The 18,615-nt window shown below is 42.0% G+C and overlaps 1 protein-coding gene across 2 annotated transcripts; it reads left to right on the top strand.

Annotated features, from left to right (window-relative positions):
• Positions 1 to 260: 260 nt before the first annotated feature.
• Positions 261 to 17,950, top strand: TMEM192 (transmembrane protein 192). Of its 2 annotated transcripts, none has more exons than XM_080380935.1 (6): positions 261 to 429; positions 2,995 to 3,141; positions 7,199 to 7,463; positions 9,473 to 9,607; positions 13,860 to 13,962; positions 16,317 to 17,950. In XM_080380935.1, exons 1-6 carry the CDS (start codon positions 388 to 390, stop codon positions 16,438 to 16,440), a joined length of 816 nt encoding a protein of 271 aa, XP_080237061.1. In that variant the 5' UTR covers positions 261 to 387; the 3' UTR covers positions 16,441 to 17,950. The 2 variants fall into 2 exon arrangements, with proteins under 2 accessions (XP_080237061.1, XP_080237060.1); XM_080380934.1 differs by lacking the exon at positions 261 to 429 and adding an exon at positions 517 to 666.
• The last annotated feature ends 665 nt before the right edge of the window (positions 17,951 to 18,615 follow it).

Genomic DNA, 18,615 nt, shown 5'->3' with positions numbered 1-18,615 from the left:
GGCACAACTTCAGGCTGCTTCCTCTTCCCCTGTCGCTAATCTGGGCCCCGGCTCGCGGCTGAGGGGCCCCGGCGCGGCGCCCCGCTCCCCGAGGCGGGAGGCCCTCGTTCCCCGGGCAGGACACGCGGCGGGGCGGGGCGGGGGGGCGGGGCGAGCAGCGGGCCGTGTCCCAGCCCCGCCGGCGGGCGCGGCCCCCCCAGGCCTGCGGCACCTCCAGGGCGGCCCCGCCCGCCGCCCGGCCGGGCCCCGCCCCAGGGCCTGCGCTGCGTCGCGGCTCGGGCCCAATGGCGGCCGGGCGCGCTGATGGCGGGGCGGGGCCTGCGGCGGCCGGGCCGCGGCGGGGGCGCCGATTAAATACAGCCGGGGCAGCGGGGGCGGGAAGGCGAGATGGCGCTGGTGGCGGGGAGGCGACGGCAGGACTTGGACAACGTGAGTGCGGGCCTGTGCTGCGGGCCGGGGCGAGCGGCCGGGCTGCCGTTCGCGGTGGGCACCGCTGGGGGAGCGCCTCGCCGCGCCGCGCCTTCCGTTTCCTCTCCGCCTTCCGCTTTTCCCCGCCGCCTCTGGCTCTCTCAGGGGGGAGCGGCCGGCCGGACCGCCTCCTAAATGGCCGTTTCCGAAGCGGGGAGGCCACCAGGCCGGCCCCCGGTGGTGCCTGAGCTCCCCCGGGTAACGCGGGCGGGGGGCTGCGCCTAACCGCGGTGGTCAGTGTAGGCGAGGTGGCTCGTGTGGCTGGTTTGGTTCTTGTGCGCCGCTTTCCGCGGGCGGGTCCTGCGGGTTGACACGCTGCCGCGGCCACGGCGCGTTCCCGGGGCTGGGGCGCTGCCCCGGGGCTGGCGGGGCCGGGGCCGGTCACATGCTGGGAGCGCATCGGGCAGCCCCGAGGCTGAAGCCGTGACTTGTGCTTGTGGTAGCATCGGCGCCTGACAGATGGCCCATCTGCTTGAGGTGTTCTGTTCAGGGTTTTGACAGCTGTGGCTTTGTTTCATCTTAATTGAATGAAACCTGTGTTTTATCTAATGAGGACACTTACTAGATTTTTGTAATGTCACATTGACCGCATGGCATCATCATCTCTCTTGCTTTAATTCCTCTCCTCCCCACGTTGCCTGTAATAACAGCTGTGTGGGGTGGTTATGCTGCCCAGTGCTTCCTAATGGTGGCTGTATTTCAGGGCGTGCAGATGGATTGTAGCTGGTCTTGCAGTAGGTGAAATAGTGAAACACATCCTAGTAAAGCTCAGTCTGCGAAGGAGTGCTGATCTGGCCTGGTGTTGCAGCAGCAGAGCTCATCTGTTCTCACGAGACAAGGGATACAGCCCTGAGGAGGATCCCTGCCCTTGTGGGAGGTGTGAGCTGTTAACTATTAATTCTGCGATAGGGAAGAATGAGGTAAGGTGTCTTGGCTGCTGGAGTGCCAGTCCTGTACGCTTGCTTTTGGAGCTTTAAAATTATACCTGGCCCCTGAAAACGGATGATGGGACAGAGGGCATCTCTGTACTCTTGCTTCTGGATTTCACATTGGTGGCAATCATAAATGTTTAGGTCTGTAGTAAAAGGTCATCTTACCAGGTAGGTATTTCAGCAAGGGTTGCTTACAGGTAAAGACTAGGCTAATTAGAGGGTAAAATCCAGTAGGTGAGGGAGCCCTGTTCATGCTCCTGTGGTAGGCCAAGTGTGGTATTAACAGTACTAAAATAAATCTGGTTGCTGACTGAAATAACCCTTGATGACTAGTTCCTTCACTGTAGCTGGCTGTTTGACTTCTCAGTGTTATTTAACCTACAGTCTGCATTGTCGTGGTTAATATGAAATACAAACATAGGTCTAATCCCAAAACTTATCTCTCTCTTCTTGTGCTAATGTTTAGAAAAATTACATGCCTCATTTGTCTTGAGGCTTATGCTGCTTTCTGTCTTCACCAGCAGAAGCCCTCTGTTTAAGAGCAGTAAATAGCACGGTGAACCTTGGCATGTCTCTGAATGAACAGTTGGGGGGCAGGGGGGTTCTGCTCTTGTCCTGATGTCCTGAGCTGTGGTTGGTATCGCTCAGGAGAAGAGCAGCCAGCTTGATTGGTAATCTTGGGTTTCTTTATCTCTTGCACAAGGAAGTCATAACATAACAATGCTAAGAGGAAACTTGAGCAGTTTGAGCATTTTTAGTGGTTGTGTATGTTCAGCTTAAGATGTGTGGAATGACTGTGTCCTGGCCTGGAAGGTACAGAGATGTGTAGCACTGGGGCAGGTTCCTTGTCCAGAAGGAAAAGTTTTTCCTTCCTCCCATACTTAGTTTTACTACTTCTTTTTTGTTTTGTAAGTAAAAGGTACTTTTCAACTTAAGTAGCCAAAACATCTGAGCTGACTGTGAAGTCAAAGCCCCAATACTTGGCACCAAATCACAAGTAAGGGCTGCATGCTTTATCATGAAAGCAGGGAATGTTTTGCCCGGCACCTGGTAGCATCCTCTTCCCTCTGTGAACTGCTGTTTCTTTCTTGCCTGGGTTCTGTTTGAACTACTGCTGCTGGTGTTTTGACGGGTCAGTGGCTGAATTACTGAAAACTGTTATTGGTATGCTGCAGCTTTGTGTTTGCCTCTGTGTAGTTGTACAGAAATAAGAATAACAAGGATTTTTGAAGTACCTGTATAAAGTATGAGAGAGGCTTTGTCACTTTTTCTGCCTTTTCACATAAACTTATTAATAGCTGTAGCATCTGTCAGGATTGATGCTCAAATATTTGTCATACATTTTAAAGACCAAAGTTCCTTAAGACTCAGTGTGATACTGGGAGGTAGATTTGTGTTGGATTCCTCAGGGACTGAGTTCTTATATAAAGATGTGATAAGCATTTACCTAAAATCTAAGAGCTGCTCTCAAGGTACTCACCTAGGGGTCTCTATCTCCCCAAAGCTTGATTTGCTAACAGGAAATTGCTATAACTTTGTACTTTACTTTTAGAGCTTACCTGTTACTCATTTTTGCCCTCCTCTTCTGTTCCAGGGTTCCTTGGAAATAACGCAGAGTTTGGAAGATGATCCTCTACTGGATGCACCACTTATCTCATCCCATACATTGCGTTCCCAGCTGAGGCCAAGATTTCATGCCATCCCAGTGGTTCTACTTGCCAATTTTCTGTTGCTAATACATGTAAGTTCAAGAAGCATGATTTCCTTATGAAAACTTGCTGTCTCTGTTCTGAATTCCTACTGTTCATGTGGACACAATTCTCCCGAGACTTGCACACACTGTTCTTCCAAACCGGTGAAGTCCTATTTACCAATAAATTCTGGCCATGTGTATGCTACATGATACTTGCTGCTTTCTCATTCTAATTGTGAGTGCTAACATGCTACAACGCATCATGTTAAGAAGGAAAGCCTTTTAAACAGCAGTTCCTTGTACGCTATGGAAATGTACTTTTAGAACAATGTTACTGCTGCAGAAGTGCTTATACTGGTTATAGAGGGCAAAGATAATTTTCATGTCATGCCTTTTGGAGACTGAATTTTATTTCAGAGGGAAGACTTAAGATATTTCTTATTGTAACTAAACAAGTAAAGTTGGACTTGCTTCAGGGGTTTTGCGTGGCAGTGGATGAAGAGATTAAAGGAATCAAAATGTTACTTCCTGCTCTGACTTCTGGGGGTTAAGAGTGAAAAGCAGAGATTAAGGACAGACCTTGTACTGAACAGTATGAAGCCCTTCCTGAGGCTGGTAGACAGAAGTAGAGAGATTCTGTGTGAGTTTATCCTTGATAAGCTGAAGAGGCTTATTGTTGCTTGTGAGCACGTGAGAACAAAACACGAAGGGTGAAGAGCTCTGGTCCTAAGATCTAACTGAAATAGTACTTGCATGGTGCTTAGGGACAGTTTAGTGGACATCGTAGTGTTGGGTAAATGGTGGGACTTGATGATCTTAAGGGTCTGTTACAACCTAAAAAATTCTATGCCATTAATGCTGACCTGAAGATAGTATATATAAAGCCAGAGCATGCACAAGACATGGATGTATGTGGTGTTAGCTATTTTAGAGCTTCATTTGATCACAAGCAAAGATGTGGTAGCCAGTGCTCTGCAAAACATACTCTGCCAGAACTTCAAAAGCACATCCCAACCTCTAAGGTCTCTTGGGCCGCTGCATAAAGCTGTTAAAACAATGTGTTCTAGCCTTCTAGATTTAGAAATGTTTTGTGGGCCTCTTGGTAATATCAAGAAATGTCTGTCAAATAGACTTAGGAAAGATTCCTGCTGTTCTGCTGAATAAACTACCAAAATTCCCAATGGAAACTGCATCCAGCCTTCTTGCCTTCCCCTGCTGGAAGAACCCCAGTGCTATCCCATTAGGATGGCACTTGAAGTCTGTGTTACAAAGGTAGACACAGCTGTTGGTAGTAGAGCAGTAAATGTTTTTTCTGCCAAGCCTTGAGACCTTGCTGTCTACTGCCATACCTGATGTAGGCAAATGCTAGTCACCCAGATCCTAGGAAGCTGCTCTGCCTCTTCTGTCCCCACCACTTCCCCTCTCCTGCAAATGGAAGGAAGTGTGTGGAGATGGAGAGAGGAAACTTCTGAGGCCTCTATCAACACATGCTTTTCCAGGTAAGGTCTTGCTACTGTTGCTGAACCTGCTGCAGTGGCTGGTTGGTCCCTGGAGCAAAACTGAAAAGTACCCTTTTCTGCTGGTGAAATAGAGCACTCTAGTTGGCACATGAAATGCTGCTGTCCATCTCTCTGAAAAGATGAATGGGGGAAACAAGCTTACTGGGTTTCCGTCCCCTCTGCCCCTGCAAACATGCACGAACCTTGTGGAACATGGAGACACCAGGTTAGCTTCTGATGCACAACCTGCCCAAGGGGCAAGCATCCTGTAGAAGTTAAGTCATCACAGTATTGAGTTGTAATGCATCTCCAAAGTAGTAAGTATGTAACTTTGAGCATTTCTTCTCCGCCATCCTGTGCCAAGAAATGGAGTTAGGTAGCAAATGGCTGCTTTGGTGGAGCTGCGTAGTTATGTACAGTTCTGGAGTGTGTGGGCAGGATATGCTGGAGTGTGGTGGGGCTGAGTTTCAGTGGCTTTCCTTTCGCCAAGCCTTGCTTCTGTGCAGGCTTCTGGCTCATAGCAGAACTGCAGAGCAGTGTAAAGTGTACAGGCTAGAAAGAATTCCTTTATACTAACTCCGTATTTCCTTAACTGCCTCTCAGCATGCATGTACATAACATTGAACTGAAGTTACTCTTATAAAGAATAGTGGTTTTGGTATGTAAAAATGCCCTGTACTGGGCTGAAGCACCTGTTGTTGGACTACCCTAAAATGTAAGCAAAACATCTTTAATAAATGCCACTTTTAATGCCAGCTACCTGCTTCCTCTTGTATGTGCTGCTGTAATAGATCAGTAGGACTGCAATGCTAGGTCATTTCTGCTTGCACCATTTTAATATAGCCATTTTCTGTACTGAAATATATTCCTAACACCTGGAGGGAGCAGAGCTGGATGTGTTACTAACTTAAAAAACCATAAATGGACCAAGTAAAATCTGGGTTAGCTAGATTTTTCTTAGCTTTAAGAAAAGAAGGTGGTAAAATAATAGATTAAACAAATGTTTTGTTGATAAACCGCCTTCTTATTTAACTTCTTAATTTAGCTACTTAACCCATCTCAAGATAATTTGGAATTTAATTTGCATTTGAAGTAATGGTCTTATGGATCATATAGGACACGCTTTTTTTTTTCTTCTCCCATCTTCTACCCTGTCTGTCACCTATGATGTCTCCTTTAGGTATTGATAATTGTATGAAAATTGTTCCCCTTTCTTCCTCCCTCCCCAGTTACCTAACTGTACTCACAGCCAGAGCAAGCTAAAGGCAGGTTGTATCAAGAGTAATTAAGTGGTTGTGAAAGGTTAATCTCTGTGAAGAAAGTTGCTTGAGAAATGATAAAAGTACAAGTTCAAGGGAGTGTGGGAGGGGTTGGTAGGCTTTTACATATCCATAGAATTAAGTATAGTAACAAAGCTAGTAAACAAAAGTTAGACAGTTTGCTCCATCTTTGGTTCTGATGTATTGTTTCTAGTAGCTGTGAGGTGCAGAACATTGAACACTTCTTTTCTTTAAGCTAAATATATTAGAGGTATTAGACTTCTGCAGACTTGAGGCAAATTTATGGTGGTTGTTGTATACAGAAGCTCTCAACTTACTTTTGTGTTGGTGGGAGCTGGTTTTTGTCTTCAGTTCTGCTTTAAAATGTTCCTATTCTGTAGACTGAACCAGGATGAGAAAGTGTCGTATTTTCATATTTGCTGAATGAAGACAGTAGGGTATCGTCTATGACAAAAGCATTTCCTAAAGGTTAAGAAGGCTCTGTGTGTGTACATGTACTGCAGGTAATATCCACCCAAGGCTTTTTCTTCTGGTTGGCCAAAAGGTTGCTGATGCTCACAGCCAATGCTGTAAACTTGGAGAAAAGTCAAGAAGACAGGAAAAGTTATGGCATAATGGCACTAGTCTAACTATAGTCTGGTCATTCTTACATAAGTTCTGAGCAAAATGAAAAAATCTGATTAGTAAATATACTAAAGAATGATCACCAACTGGCAAAGATGCCTACCCAGTGTTAATAATTCACTTCTTAAATTACTATGTTTTACTTTTTTCAGATGTCATAATCTGGAGATTATCTTCAATGGATATAGTAAAAGGTTGATTGTCACTTATGAAATGTCATTTTATAGAAATGTGGACTGTACCAGTAAGATATGAGGCTGTCCTGCAGAGCAGTAACAAGTGTAACTGAATGAATCGAAAAAGATGTTGGGTTTTTTTTGAAGGGGTATAAATAAAGCTCCCTTTAAAGTAACAAGACATAGTAAAGAGGGTCCGGAAGTAAAATAAATTCACTATGAGAGGGAGACTTGAGAAAAAGCAAAATTGATTTAGAGGAAGTTCTGGGAAAATTAGTGATTCTTAGCTTTCTTCTTCTGGAGACTGGTTGCCTTACTGGTAGACAATCCTACTACTTTGGCATTTCAGTCCCAGAACGTTCCCAGAATGACATGCAGTGTTATAGTAAGTGTCTAACATTTTATGCATTATCTCAACTCTAGTAAAATAAACTCGGGAAGTAATGCATAATGAGTAAATGACATAAGCCTGTTTCTTATAGTTAAGTGTTGACTTCAAGAGTTTCTTTCTTTCTTTCTCTTGCAGGTTGCTTTTGTTGTTCTAGCATTTCTAGCAGCTATGTTTTGTTCCTACCCCAATCCAAATCAGGATAAGTGCCCTGGAAACTATACTCACCCACTTAAAGTACAGACTGTCATAATCACTGCAAAAGTAATTCTGTGGATTCTGCATGTTTTTTTTGAACGATACATCCAGCACCACCACAGTAAAGTAAGAAGTAGAGGTTACTTTTCAATATATCGTTCAACAAGACATCTAAAAAGGCTTCCGCTGCTGATACACTCCACAGGTGAAGTGAATTTGTTTTCTTATGTTTTTTTATTCTAAAGCTTTACACTATGATACAATAAGACCAAACAGTTATATACAAAACTATATTATATGAACTCTTGAAAACCCACCTATGAGCATTTATGAATGATACTTTAGTCAGATGGACCCCTGACTGACCTTTTCTGGCCTGACAAATGCATGTTGTAAAGAACTCTTTGCAGTGCAAAAATGCAGACAAATGTGAGGCTGAGTAAAACAGTCATTTGCATATAGTGTTCAGCCAGCAAGGTCTATGTTTGGCTGCTGGTGATCCCACTTTGCGTAGTCATTTGTCTAGTTGGATGTGTGGCAAGACTGCTAGTCCTTCCAAGAAGTGTGCTGCTCCTCCTTTTCAAGCTCAGCAATTCATATAGAAACAGATAAACTGCCTGTTGCTCAACAGCTGTCTGAAATCAGTAAAATAAGCAATTGTCCGATATTCAGTGGGGCTGTGAGACATTCAACTTTGACTGCCTTTTTCTGCGGACAGAAGGTGGTGTATGGGAGTGGGTTAGCTCTTTGTATCCTAAAGTTACATCACTGGCCGATGAAGCTGGAAGAAATGTTGGCACAGTTAGCTGGTGTAGCTTTTCTAAGAGACAGATTTTAGATTTGTTAAAGTAGATTCTAACTTGAGGGGATTTTTCACACAAATAGCAATGGAAAAGGGAACAGTGCTGGCTTTTATAGTATTTTTGCCTCTTATAATCCCACTTCCCTTTTGTAAATCTTCTGAATGACTGGAGTAGATATTTTTTTTTTTTCAAACTAGAATTACCAGTTAGATGGTCCTGCTTCATGTAAAGTCTTAGCTTGCTTTCCACTCTGTCACTGAAGGATCTGGTCAGCTTGATGAATGTGCAAAACTTCAGGTTCTGGCCACTAGATAGAGCCCTGAAGGTAAAGATGTGTTTTCAGTGCAGTGACAAAGTCAGGCTGCAGCAGGCTTGGGGATGTTTTGTAAGAGTAAAAGGACTATTTATGCCTGTTGAAGTGTAATGTGGAGTACTTAGCCCTCTCTTCAGTTGTCGATGGACCCCACTTCATCACTACCAGACAAACTCTGGGCATGTGCAAATGCTCAGGTGCAATTAGTTGCATGCTGTAGACTTTTGATGTAGATCGTCTGTAGTTCAGAACGTGGTTAGCTCCATTACTGCAAACTCCCTACTGGGCAAATTACTGCTGATACCACTTCCATCATGATCATTCAGTTGCCTAATGCAGTATGAAAGAGAACCGTACAGTTCCCTAGCTGCATTAATGATACTAATACCTAGTGCTTTATCCAGATACTGGTTACAGGATTTCTAGCCAAAAGGAGAGGATGTTTCACAGTCTGTATTGCAGAAGAGGGTGTTAAGAACATTTGTTAGGTCCATAACTAACACTTGCTGTCCATGGCTCATTGTGCTTATTTCAGTTGAACTTTCAGTAACTGGCAAGTATTAAAATAACAACTAGGCAGCTGGAAGCCTGTGCAGTATCTCCCTGTGAAAGAAACGTGCTTGCATTTTTGCTCTATTAGCCTCACTTAAATACACTCAAATCCACCACTTGAAGGAAAACACCATGTCATTTTGATTTGACTTGGTGTGACCTCTTAAGAAGAGAAAGAAACCTATGTCCTCAAGCAGTTTTCAGGATGGGTAGCAGCAACAAGGTTAGAAACTGTTGAAGCCCACATGAATGTATTAGGTATTTCTAGTGTGCTTTTTCCACTCTTAAGTCAGAAAATTAATAATTCTCTACCATTACAGTCAAATGCTGAAATGAAACCCGATTTTACTGCCAGCAGTTGTAAGCTTGCACACCTGAATTAAGGAAATTAACCAAAGAGGAAAGTATGGTGTGATTTCTATGAAATGGAAAAGCATTACTGAATTGTTGCAGCTTAATGCAGATACTAGGGATGACAGAGTACTAAATTATTTTCAACAGCTAATGAAATTGTTACACCTGTGAAAGATGACATTTCTTTTCTAGGTAATGCAGCCCTGCTTTTAATTCTGTCAATGCAGCATTCTTTTCCTGATCACAGTAAAGCGTACCTGTATCTTATCCTGGGAGTCCTGGGGCTGGAGCTGATTAGCTCCCTGACATGCTTAGTGATTTACACAGGTAAGAGGCAATTTTTGCTTTCTTGAGTGAGAGACCGTAGCTGCTACTCAGCTGTTTTGTTTGCCCTCACAGTAGCTCACTTGGGGTACTCCAAGACATTTAACTGCAGCTATAAATACAGAATGATTCTGTGCTTGTAGAACTAAAGCAAATCCAAAACAAATGGGAAGGTTGTCAGGTTTGATTTGGTTTCCAGGTGCTGCTGAATGAAAGCTCTGTGTTGCCTCAAAGCAGTTGATCCAGTGAAATGTCAATAAATGCATAATTGTTGCAGAAGTGTCCTGTGAACAGGCTTGTCTGTTTAGCAGTGTGGTCTTAAATGCACACATCACAAGCTGTGAGGTGGTAAGAGCTAGCTGGCTTAATCAGAACTGCTTCTGGGATTTGCATGTGGGACTTGAGTAGTTGATACTGTGCTTGTGCCTTACTCTCTAGACCCTTCCTCTTTCCCTGGTCCCACCCCAAAAGCTTCAGTTCCTCATTGTCACTCAAAAGGAAGATTCCCTCTCATGAATTTTTTTTTAAAAAAAACATTATGGCTTTTGGAATCTGTGCTAATACTAAAATATGTTACTGTGAGATGTTGCTTTGTACTGTCACTGTTGGCTTGTAAGGTTATCTGCTTTTAGGTTTGGTGTAACTCATCAATACTTGATAGTTCTGTAACAGTTTAGTGGAAAGAGGTTTATCTAAAGTGTTGATTAATAAATGCTTAAACAGTTTTCTCTGATCTTAAAAACTATTTGGGGTTAGGCTTGCATTAACTCAAATGAAAATATCTGGGTTGAAAAAAAAACAACCACAAAACCACTGAAAAGGTATAAGAGACTAAATGCAATTATTTTTGTTGCCTGAAGAAAGCTAGAGATATTTACCGTGAAGTCTGTGTCTGTTTAAACAGACATCTAGTTCCTGCTCTTGAATTAGATAGCAGCAGCTAGGAAGCAGAAGTATAAACTTTCTGATTATTTACAGCTACAAACAAGGAGGTGACAGCTTAGCTAAGTAGCCTCAGTAGCACTGGTTTCTTGGGGCATGACAAAAACAATAGGCAAAACTTAGTTTTGCTCTTGACTTCAAATCAAACAGGAGGAAGGAGAGTGGAAATACCTCCTTCAGGACTGCATGAAATTTAAAACTTAAAGTAAATACCATCTCTGTAGCGGTCAGTATTTGTGTAATTTGCCTTCCCTGGGGATTTCATAATTAATGTAGGATATTTTGGAGAAGAAAACATTGGTATGTTATTAGTAACACAATGACACACAAATACTGCCAAATAGCTTGATTGTCTAGGAAATAAAATCTCTTTTGACTTACTTGCAACAACATTGAAATCAAAATGCAACAAAAAATAAGTTCCCAGCTCTAAACTGCATCCTCCTCTTTAAACTGTGCAGAGCCCCAGATGCTGTAGGCTTGTCAGGCTTTCCTTGAATGGACCAGTACGGCTCAACTAGACTGAGGAGGAATAAAGGCAATGATGAGGGGACACAAGCATGGCAGTCCTAGAGAACTATTCCAGGAATGCTGGAGATCATCCCTTCTTTCCTGTGTATGCTTACTTTCCTGCGAAACTTGGAAATAAGAGATAAATACCAAAACTTCCTTCAATAGAACGTCAGGAATTCTTACCCTGAGGCATCCTGGAGCTCAAAGAGTTACTTTGTGTGTCTCTTACCCTGGCAGAAAAGCATAAGCAACTGCAAGGAGGCTGACCTTCATAGTAGTAAGGTCTGAGTCTGGACTTCCCCAAGAGCTGTCAAACTTTCTGTTTGTTGCCAAAAGGGTCTTGTTTCCTAGCTTGTACTGTGCCAATTTCTGTGTCTGTCAACTCCATTAACCCACTTGTACCAGGAAGCTGTGGGGTGCAATGTTTTGCTTCCCAGCTGAAGGAGGCTTGAAGAAGGGTCCAGTGAGTCCTGAGATGGAGGTGAAGGAGGGGCAGTGCTGCATTGCTGGAAAGGACTAGGGCAGTCCCATTTGGCAACAGCTGCCTTAGTTCCTCAGCAGCCCTGAAACAACAGTCTAGGATTCGTTTGCTAAAGCTTGGTGTGCAAAACCAGAGTTACTTTTTATGTAACCTAATATTTGTGTCAAGATGAGGAAGACCTCCGCTTACCCTAGGTTGCCTCTTCCAGTGGGTAGTATAACTTATTTCCTTGTTTTCTATCCCAATACATGCTGAGGTAAGCTAAAACTGCATGCATATCTGTCTCCTGTGTGTGCTTGTGGGGTTTTAGGTCTTCTAAGATTTCAAGCGTTAAACTAAAACTCTGCTGAAGCAAAACAAATGTATTTGGCCAGTTTTGAAAACAGCCTGAAAATCTGTATCAATAGTGACCCTTTCTTCCCCCCCGCCCCCCCTCAAACTAGACAGAGTATGTGACAGGATGGAGACATGAAGCTTTTTTAGTAGAATCGTTACCAGGGCAGTGCTCTGCTTGGGTTTAGAGTGCCCCTCTCCAGGGCAAGTACTTAGCAGATACCACTTACTGCTAAGATAGTATCAGCTAATGTACCTGGGTAAGAATGGGGAGATTACGGTCACTTTACACTAACAAATCAATCCCTTTCTTGTGTTAGTGCATTATTTGAACTTTTAGAGGGAAGGTAGCACCAGGCATACATTGTTTCTCCATGTTGGACTTAAGAAATAATTAACTATTAGAATAAGGCATGAATGCTTATCTGTAGAAGGTTCATGTACCTGACTGTCATTTAAATACTACTGCCTCACAAAGGGCAGTGGTGGCATGGAATACGTGACTGTAATTCCAGATATTTCTTCTTGTGTGTCGGAGCTACTCTGATACCCAGTGTCCTGTGAATTACTACAGCCTGCCTTAAAATTCTCCATTCACTAGCCTATGTACATATAGCTGTAGGATGCAGGGGCAGGGATTCAGAAATCTACAAGGAGTTACTATGATTGACCTGTAACAGACTTGATCAAAACAAACTGTTCGAATGAGGTAAAAGTGCATGGAATGAAGTATGATACAGACAGCTCTAAATGTCAGCTTACTATTCAAAGTTATTGATAGGATGTCAAGTTTTAAAAGGTTTACTGAATATAGGTACTTAATGACTTTCTTACGTACTTTTAATATCACTTGAATAAAAAACTAAGATTCCCACAAACAATTCATGTTGGGAATTCTACATTCGCTCCTTCATGTCTTTATTTGTAGAGGAATACCATCATAGAAATAACTAACCTTTGAGCCTAACTTGTAGTTAACATCTGGAGGGTCTTAGCATTGTTTTAGCAGGGTGGCCTGTAATAAACCCCATCATATTACTGACTTGTAAGGACAGTCTTTTGTTGGGTAGTGTAGATTTCTCACAGAGCTGTACTTTAATGCTTTCAGTGGCATTAGATGTATTGCTTCACCAGCACCCCTAACTGCAGAGTCCCGAATGCATACTCCAGATCTCTCAGTACACTCCCTGAATCGGGATCTGATGTTGAATGGTTTCAAATATTTTTCAGCTTCCTTCCAGAAATAACACAGGGGGTGCCTACAGTTTTTCTCATCCTTATTTCACATCTGTTAAATTTATTCACAGGTGTTCAGTAATGACTTCTGGTGTTGATAGCCAATATTGCAAGGTTTACAATGTGAAGCTGATCAGAGCCACTCTGGTTTCAATGCTTAATGGCTTTCTGTAGCAAGTCTGCCCTAGTTTTAGAGGCGGCAGACAAGCTGCTGCCTCATTGCAGGTAGTCTAGTTAAAATTGCATTTCTCAAAGAGCTTAAGATAGTTCTGACCTAGAAACCAGTATCAAAACTTTTTACAGCTTTTTATGGCATGTTGCTTAATTTATGGCCTGAATTTGGGGACTTGAATCTCAGTACCTTCTCATAGGCAACTAAGGTATCAGCTTCTTGGGTGACAGATTAAACTTTTCAGATGTTAAGCAGTATGTTCAGGTCTTCACTTCACTGTGGTCTTTTAAGTATCAGGGCTGAGGAGTGGGGAGTCCCCAAACAATCAAACAGAACACCCCCCCCTGCCAAACCACCACTAACTTATAATCAAAGCTATTCCAGACATAAGCAGACATAGATTTTTGCTTTTTCCTTCCTTCATCCCCACTCTTCAGATTCCCTTGCTGTCTTTCCATCTCCTATCCTAGGGCAATGTTACAATAATCTGTTACAGATTTTTTGTTTTTAACTTGGAGCCTGGTGATTAAGCTCTTTTTTTGGTTGCTTTCCAACTAATTTATAAAACTTTGTTGCAGTGAAAATAAGCAACTTCAATCGTGCGAGGCCAAGGCCTGACATAATTGAGGAAGAGAAGACGTATGCCTACCCTAGTCACATTACCTCAGAAGTTGGGTTCAGGTAAGATATATTTTTTTTTGTATCTTGTGCTGTGTTCAGCCATGGTCTATAAGTAATGCTAACCAATGTAATTGTGTTACCTTCTGTAGACTTGCATATAATCTTAAATCTGTCAACCAAAGCAGAGGTGGGAATATTTCTGAAGGAAACTATACTTAAGGCTGCCACTTTATGTGCACAGATGAGAAAACGCATATTCTTGTACTTTCTGCATAGTAATGGCAACCTATTATGATACAGAAGTCCTCAAACATGAGGACAGAAATGACCATTCATGGCTGGTTGCATGAATCTGTCATACAAATAATTGTGCTTAGTCTGAGTTAATTGATGCTGTACGGGAGTTGGCAGAAAAAGTACTGGTGTCTTACACTGTTACTTACAGCATACCTACAGAAGCCTAGCTTCTTCAAACAGTTCTTTCAGGGAAGGAAATATATTGGGTTTTGTATATATATTGTGAACTGCCCTGTTGATTGTGGGCAGTTGACAAAGAAGACTTTTTAGCTTTTTCCAGCAGTTGAACATGAGATTCTAGTAACGGATTTGAAATACATTTCCAGTTTGGGAAGGAGGTGGGTGAGGCACTTGAGGTAAGGAAGTTCTCAGTGAGACAGAAGCTATCCAATGTTAAACTTCACAAGTGCTGAGACTTACTGCTTATTTGTCCTTTGTGTACTTCCTGACTGCTTGAACATCTTCCAGTTGATGAAGTGAGTCTGGTATGATTTAACAACTGTCAAAATTAACATGATTTTCATATAAGAATTTATTTAGAAAGTTTCTAATACAGTATGACTTGCTTCTGTACGTGTGCCTTAGGTCATCTCTGCACTTCACTCTTTACTAATACTTTGGCACTTCCCCTGGTGGCACAAATGCAGCATGCACATGCTTTTATGGAATTTGGAAGTAGATGTCCAGGATACAGGAAGGATTTAGAGTTATCCTGAATTCTGATACAATGTCTGACTTCCATCTTGATATAAACACCATGGTAAATGCATGGTGGAGGTTATTCCTTTCTTATTCAGCTTCTCCCCTGAGAAGTTCTCAAATGTCCAGGGAATGAGTCTGCAACAATGACCAGCTGAGGAAAAGACTGGTTATTTTTGATTAAAGAGTGCAAACTTCCTGTGAGAACTGATTGCAGCTCTATACAGCTCCAATTCAGCTCTGTACAACTCCAGCTCTCTTTCCCTTGAGAGTTAAGGTCTATTGAAAAGTGAATCCTGTCAGCCCTTCGGTTGACCCTGGTTATAAGAATGTTTTTTTAATATTACGATCTCTACAACCTAAGCTACTGATCCTCTTCAGTTGCTTTCAGTTGGTAGTCCAGACTATTGGTTAAGGTTGCAAGCTTTCTATCTACAAAACTTTTCTTTTTTTTTTTTTCCAGTTTAACTACAGTAAGCTTTTAACTGGACCTAAGCTTTTTTCCAGTCTAGCTATCCTCACCACTTTATAAGAGCTATGAAAAGAGCATTCCTCCACAAAATGCTGCAAGGCTGAGGAACAACTTTATAAGCTCCAAGATGCTCACATGTGTACTAAGAGGGCAAATTCCCAGTCAGCTAGGAAGTAATAATGTCTAAGGGAAGACTAGCATATCTTCAGACATTGGTACTTGTTCTTGTTGTAGTCTTAAAAGTTCCTAATTACAGATTTGCCAAAATTGTATACTTCTACAGATCGTTCTCAATTAACTTGGCTTTACTTAATATTGCAATGTTACTATCCTAGTTAAAACGCAGGATGTCTGAAAGCTGGAGACATTTTAGCTGTACGTGAGGTTCTAGATCTGAAGTAACACAACTGTTTGGTGCTGATACTGTTACAGTATTGTGGCAGATAATATCATGGTATATAGTAGTGTATCATGTATGCTACTGCAGGTTAATTGAGAAATGGCTGTCTTAAACCGCTTATGATCTCAATAGCTAAATAAAGGTACTATGTCTGCTTAAAATAAGCTTCCTAATTCCACTGTGGGAAAGGTGCCACAGATTTCATAGTTAATTCTAGCATGTTCTCTAGCTCACTAACTTTTCTTAAACTTAATGTTTCTTAAACAGTAAGAACTCTCATACTACCACAACTTTTCTGTAACTATCTAGCAGGAAATATGTAACTCCATTATGTATACATGGCATGAAGTTTAGCCAAACTTCTTTTCCTGCCCTTTCATGCAAAATGGAGGTTAAATATAAAGGCGGTGTAGATTGCCTCCTCCCTCAAAAGTTGGAGAGCAAAACTGAAGGAAGCAACTTGTTTACGTGTTTGTTAATTAGCTCTGGCTTTTCTTTTGTTAGAAAGCTGCTGTTACTTATTGAAACCCATATTTCACTTTTAAGGGAAAATTCAAGTTTGGAAGAGATAGTTGAGAAGCAAGGAGATGTAATAGAGTATCTTCAGCGACACAATGCACTGCTCAGCAAGAGGCTATTGGCACTAACATCTCAGCAAATCAAAACTTAACAGCATTTGGAATACTGCTGGAACTCTGGAGGGAACACAAGGTAACACAATACCCAGAGTCATCGATCTTTCACATTTTGAAACAGAAGTTAAACTGGAAGGATGAGCTCTGCATGCACTATAAACCTATTGCAACTGGATACTGGCTTTCTTCAGATGATCAGTTCTGGAAAAAAGTTTTGGACCTTCAAGGATTTTTAATTCCTGATAGGTTAAAGTTGGACCTGAGGTAATGGTTTAACTTCTGTTCAGTTGTTACAGCAGTACAAAATAATAGCAACCTTTAAGCTTCAAACTACTGAAGTAATTTGTTTCTCAAGTACAGATTTGTTCTCTAGAAAAATCTGACTTTGCAGAGAAGGTCTTTTCAGTTTCCAGTGCTGAAGCTGAGACTAGATGTGTTCTGTCACTGAGTCCCACAACTTCTATTGTTAGAGGTGGTGTACTTCGGTAGTCCTATACAAAGTAGCTATGTGTTTCTAAATCTGTCTCCTTTTCTCCTTTGTCAAGAAAAGGAATGAAACTGTTTCCCTGTGCTAGTTGGAAAACCTGGCATCTGATTTACTATTAAAAAAACATCAGGTGCCCTAGAACAGCCAATCTCACATACAAGGGTGTGGTACAAAACAATGTCACGATAAGGAGTATAAGCAGTTGTTCAGAATTTTGGCTTTAAAACCTCTAAGAGGGATCTTCAGGGCTGATGACTTTCCCATTACTAGGACTCTGGTTCAGCTAATCAACAAGACTTCTACTCTGACTGAACTAACAATACAAAAGTACTTAAGAGTAAGCTTGTTCATTGACCTAGTAACTAACTTGTCTTGAATGTGTTTCAAGATCCTGTTAAAGATGCATGTTTCTTGCATCCTTGCTCTTTACTTTGACTCTTCAAACCATGTCAGCATCATGATTTGAAAGAGGAAGTGTTGTATGTGGGGAGGTGAAAAGCAGCAGAAGACAAAGATCTTCTAGAAGTTGGAGGAACTAGAATTTTTGGTTCCATTTCATGGATTTATTGGGATGGCTGTGAAAAAAACCCATTCTGTTCTGGGTACTACTTCATCTATCAATGTAGACCAAAAATTATTTTAGAAGCCAATACCTCTGTGGGTACAGGGTAATCACTTTCAAAACCAGGATGAAGGCTGTCATGAGGAGTGGTCTTGTAGTTGAATATAAGAAAATTAATCCATCCTACTTTAGTCCTAGGGCACTGCTTTAAAAATAACTAAACTGTTTAGCGTGAAACAAACATGGGGGTCTTCTCATTTAAAGGAAAACAAGTATTAGAGGTTTTGCTGCTATTCAACACTAGACTGTTCTTAACTCATTCTTGAAAATGCAGCCAGGATTTTATAGTATACATGTAAGGAATAAAAAAGTTTTTGGTTTTAGAAATCAAGTTTTGATGTGACTGTGTATATAAATTTATATAATTTCTATGGAAAGCAGTAAAATGTGACTATGATGTTCATGCACAATAAATGAAAGTAAGGAAAAGTGTCAATTCTGTCATTTCTAAGCACATGTACAGCTAGTAATGATAGTTCCAAGAAGCAATCTGTGCAGATTTTCCGTTAGCTGAAGTTCTTGAAGGACAGGATTTTTTTTTGGTTAGTTTTAAGTACCAAAAACTACTGTGACAAGGATAGCTGTGCACTTGTTCTGAAGCTTTAAACTTAGTTTTATTCTCCTTCCTGGATAATGTTTTTTCCACAGCACTTCAGGCTTTCTCTGCCACTCCTGTTTGGAACAGGCTGCACAGTGTAGCAGAAAAACTTATTTTGAGGCTCATACACCCTTCCTCCTCTCCATGACTGCTGAAGGTGGAACTTGCATTAACCAGCAGTATTGCTTTCCATGAAACACAGCAGCTAGAAAGCAAAGTGCAGCTTGCCATGTGTGAACAGGCACGTCCCCTGCCCTTTGCAAGGCATAGCTCTGCCAAAGCACACAAATTATTAACGACTTGCAACAGCCACCCACTGTATTTTGTTTCCTTGATATCTTTAAGCTTTCTTGGGGGGAGAGGGGGAAGGAAAATGATTTTTCACGCATGTACAGGCTCCAAGGAGGAGCTAGCCCTCTTCACTACTCCTCCCGAATGCTTTCTAACGTCCGGCCACGGAAGGGCTCCAATGAACTGTGGAGCAGGAGCCACAGCAGCATGGT

The sequence above is a fragment of the Falco punctatus genome (genome assembly GCF_963210335.1).
Source record: "Falco punctatus genome assembly, chromosome: 1".
Classification (NCBI taxonomy): Eukaryota; Metazoa; Chordata; class Aves; order Falconiformes; family Falconidae; genus Falco; species Falco punctatus.
This window is presented reverse-complemented; position numbering and strand designations above follow the sequence as displayed.

Coding starts and splice junctions, on each gene's coding strand:
- TMEM192 (XM_080380934.1), top strand. CDS start 604: ATGGCCGTTTCCGAAGCGGGGAGGCCACCAGGCCGGCCCCCGGTGGTG. Junction 667..2,994: donor TGGTGCCTGAGCTCCCCCGG/GTAACGCGGGCG, acceptor CTTCTGTTCCAG/GGTTCCTTGGAAATAACGCA. Junction 7,464..9,472: donor GCTGCTGATACACTCCACAG/GTGAAGTGAATT, acceptor TTTCTTTTCTAG/GTAATGCAGCCCTGCTTTTA.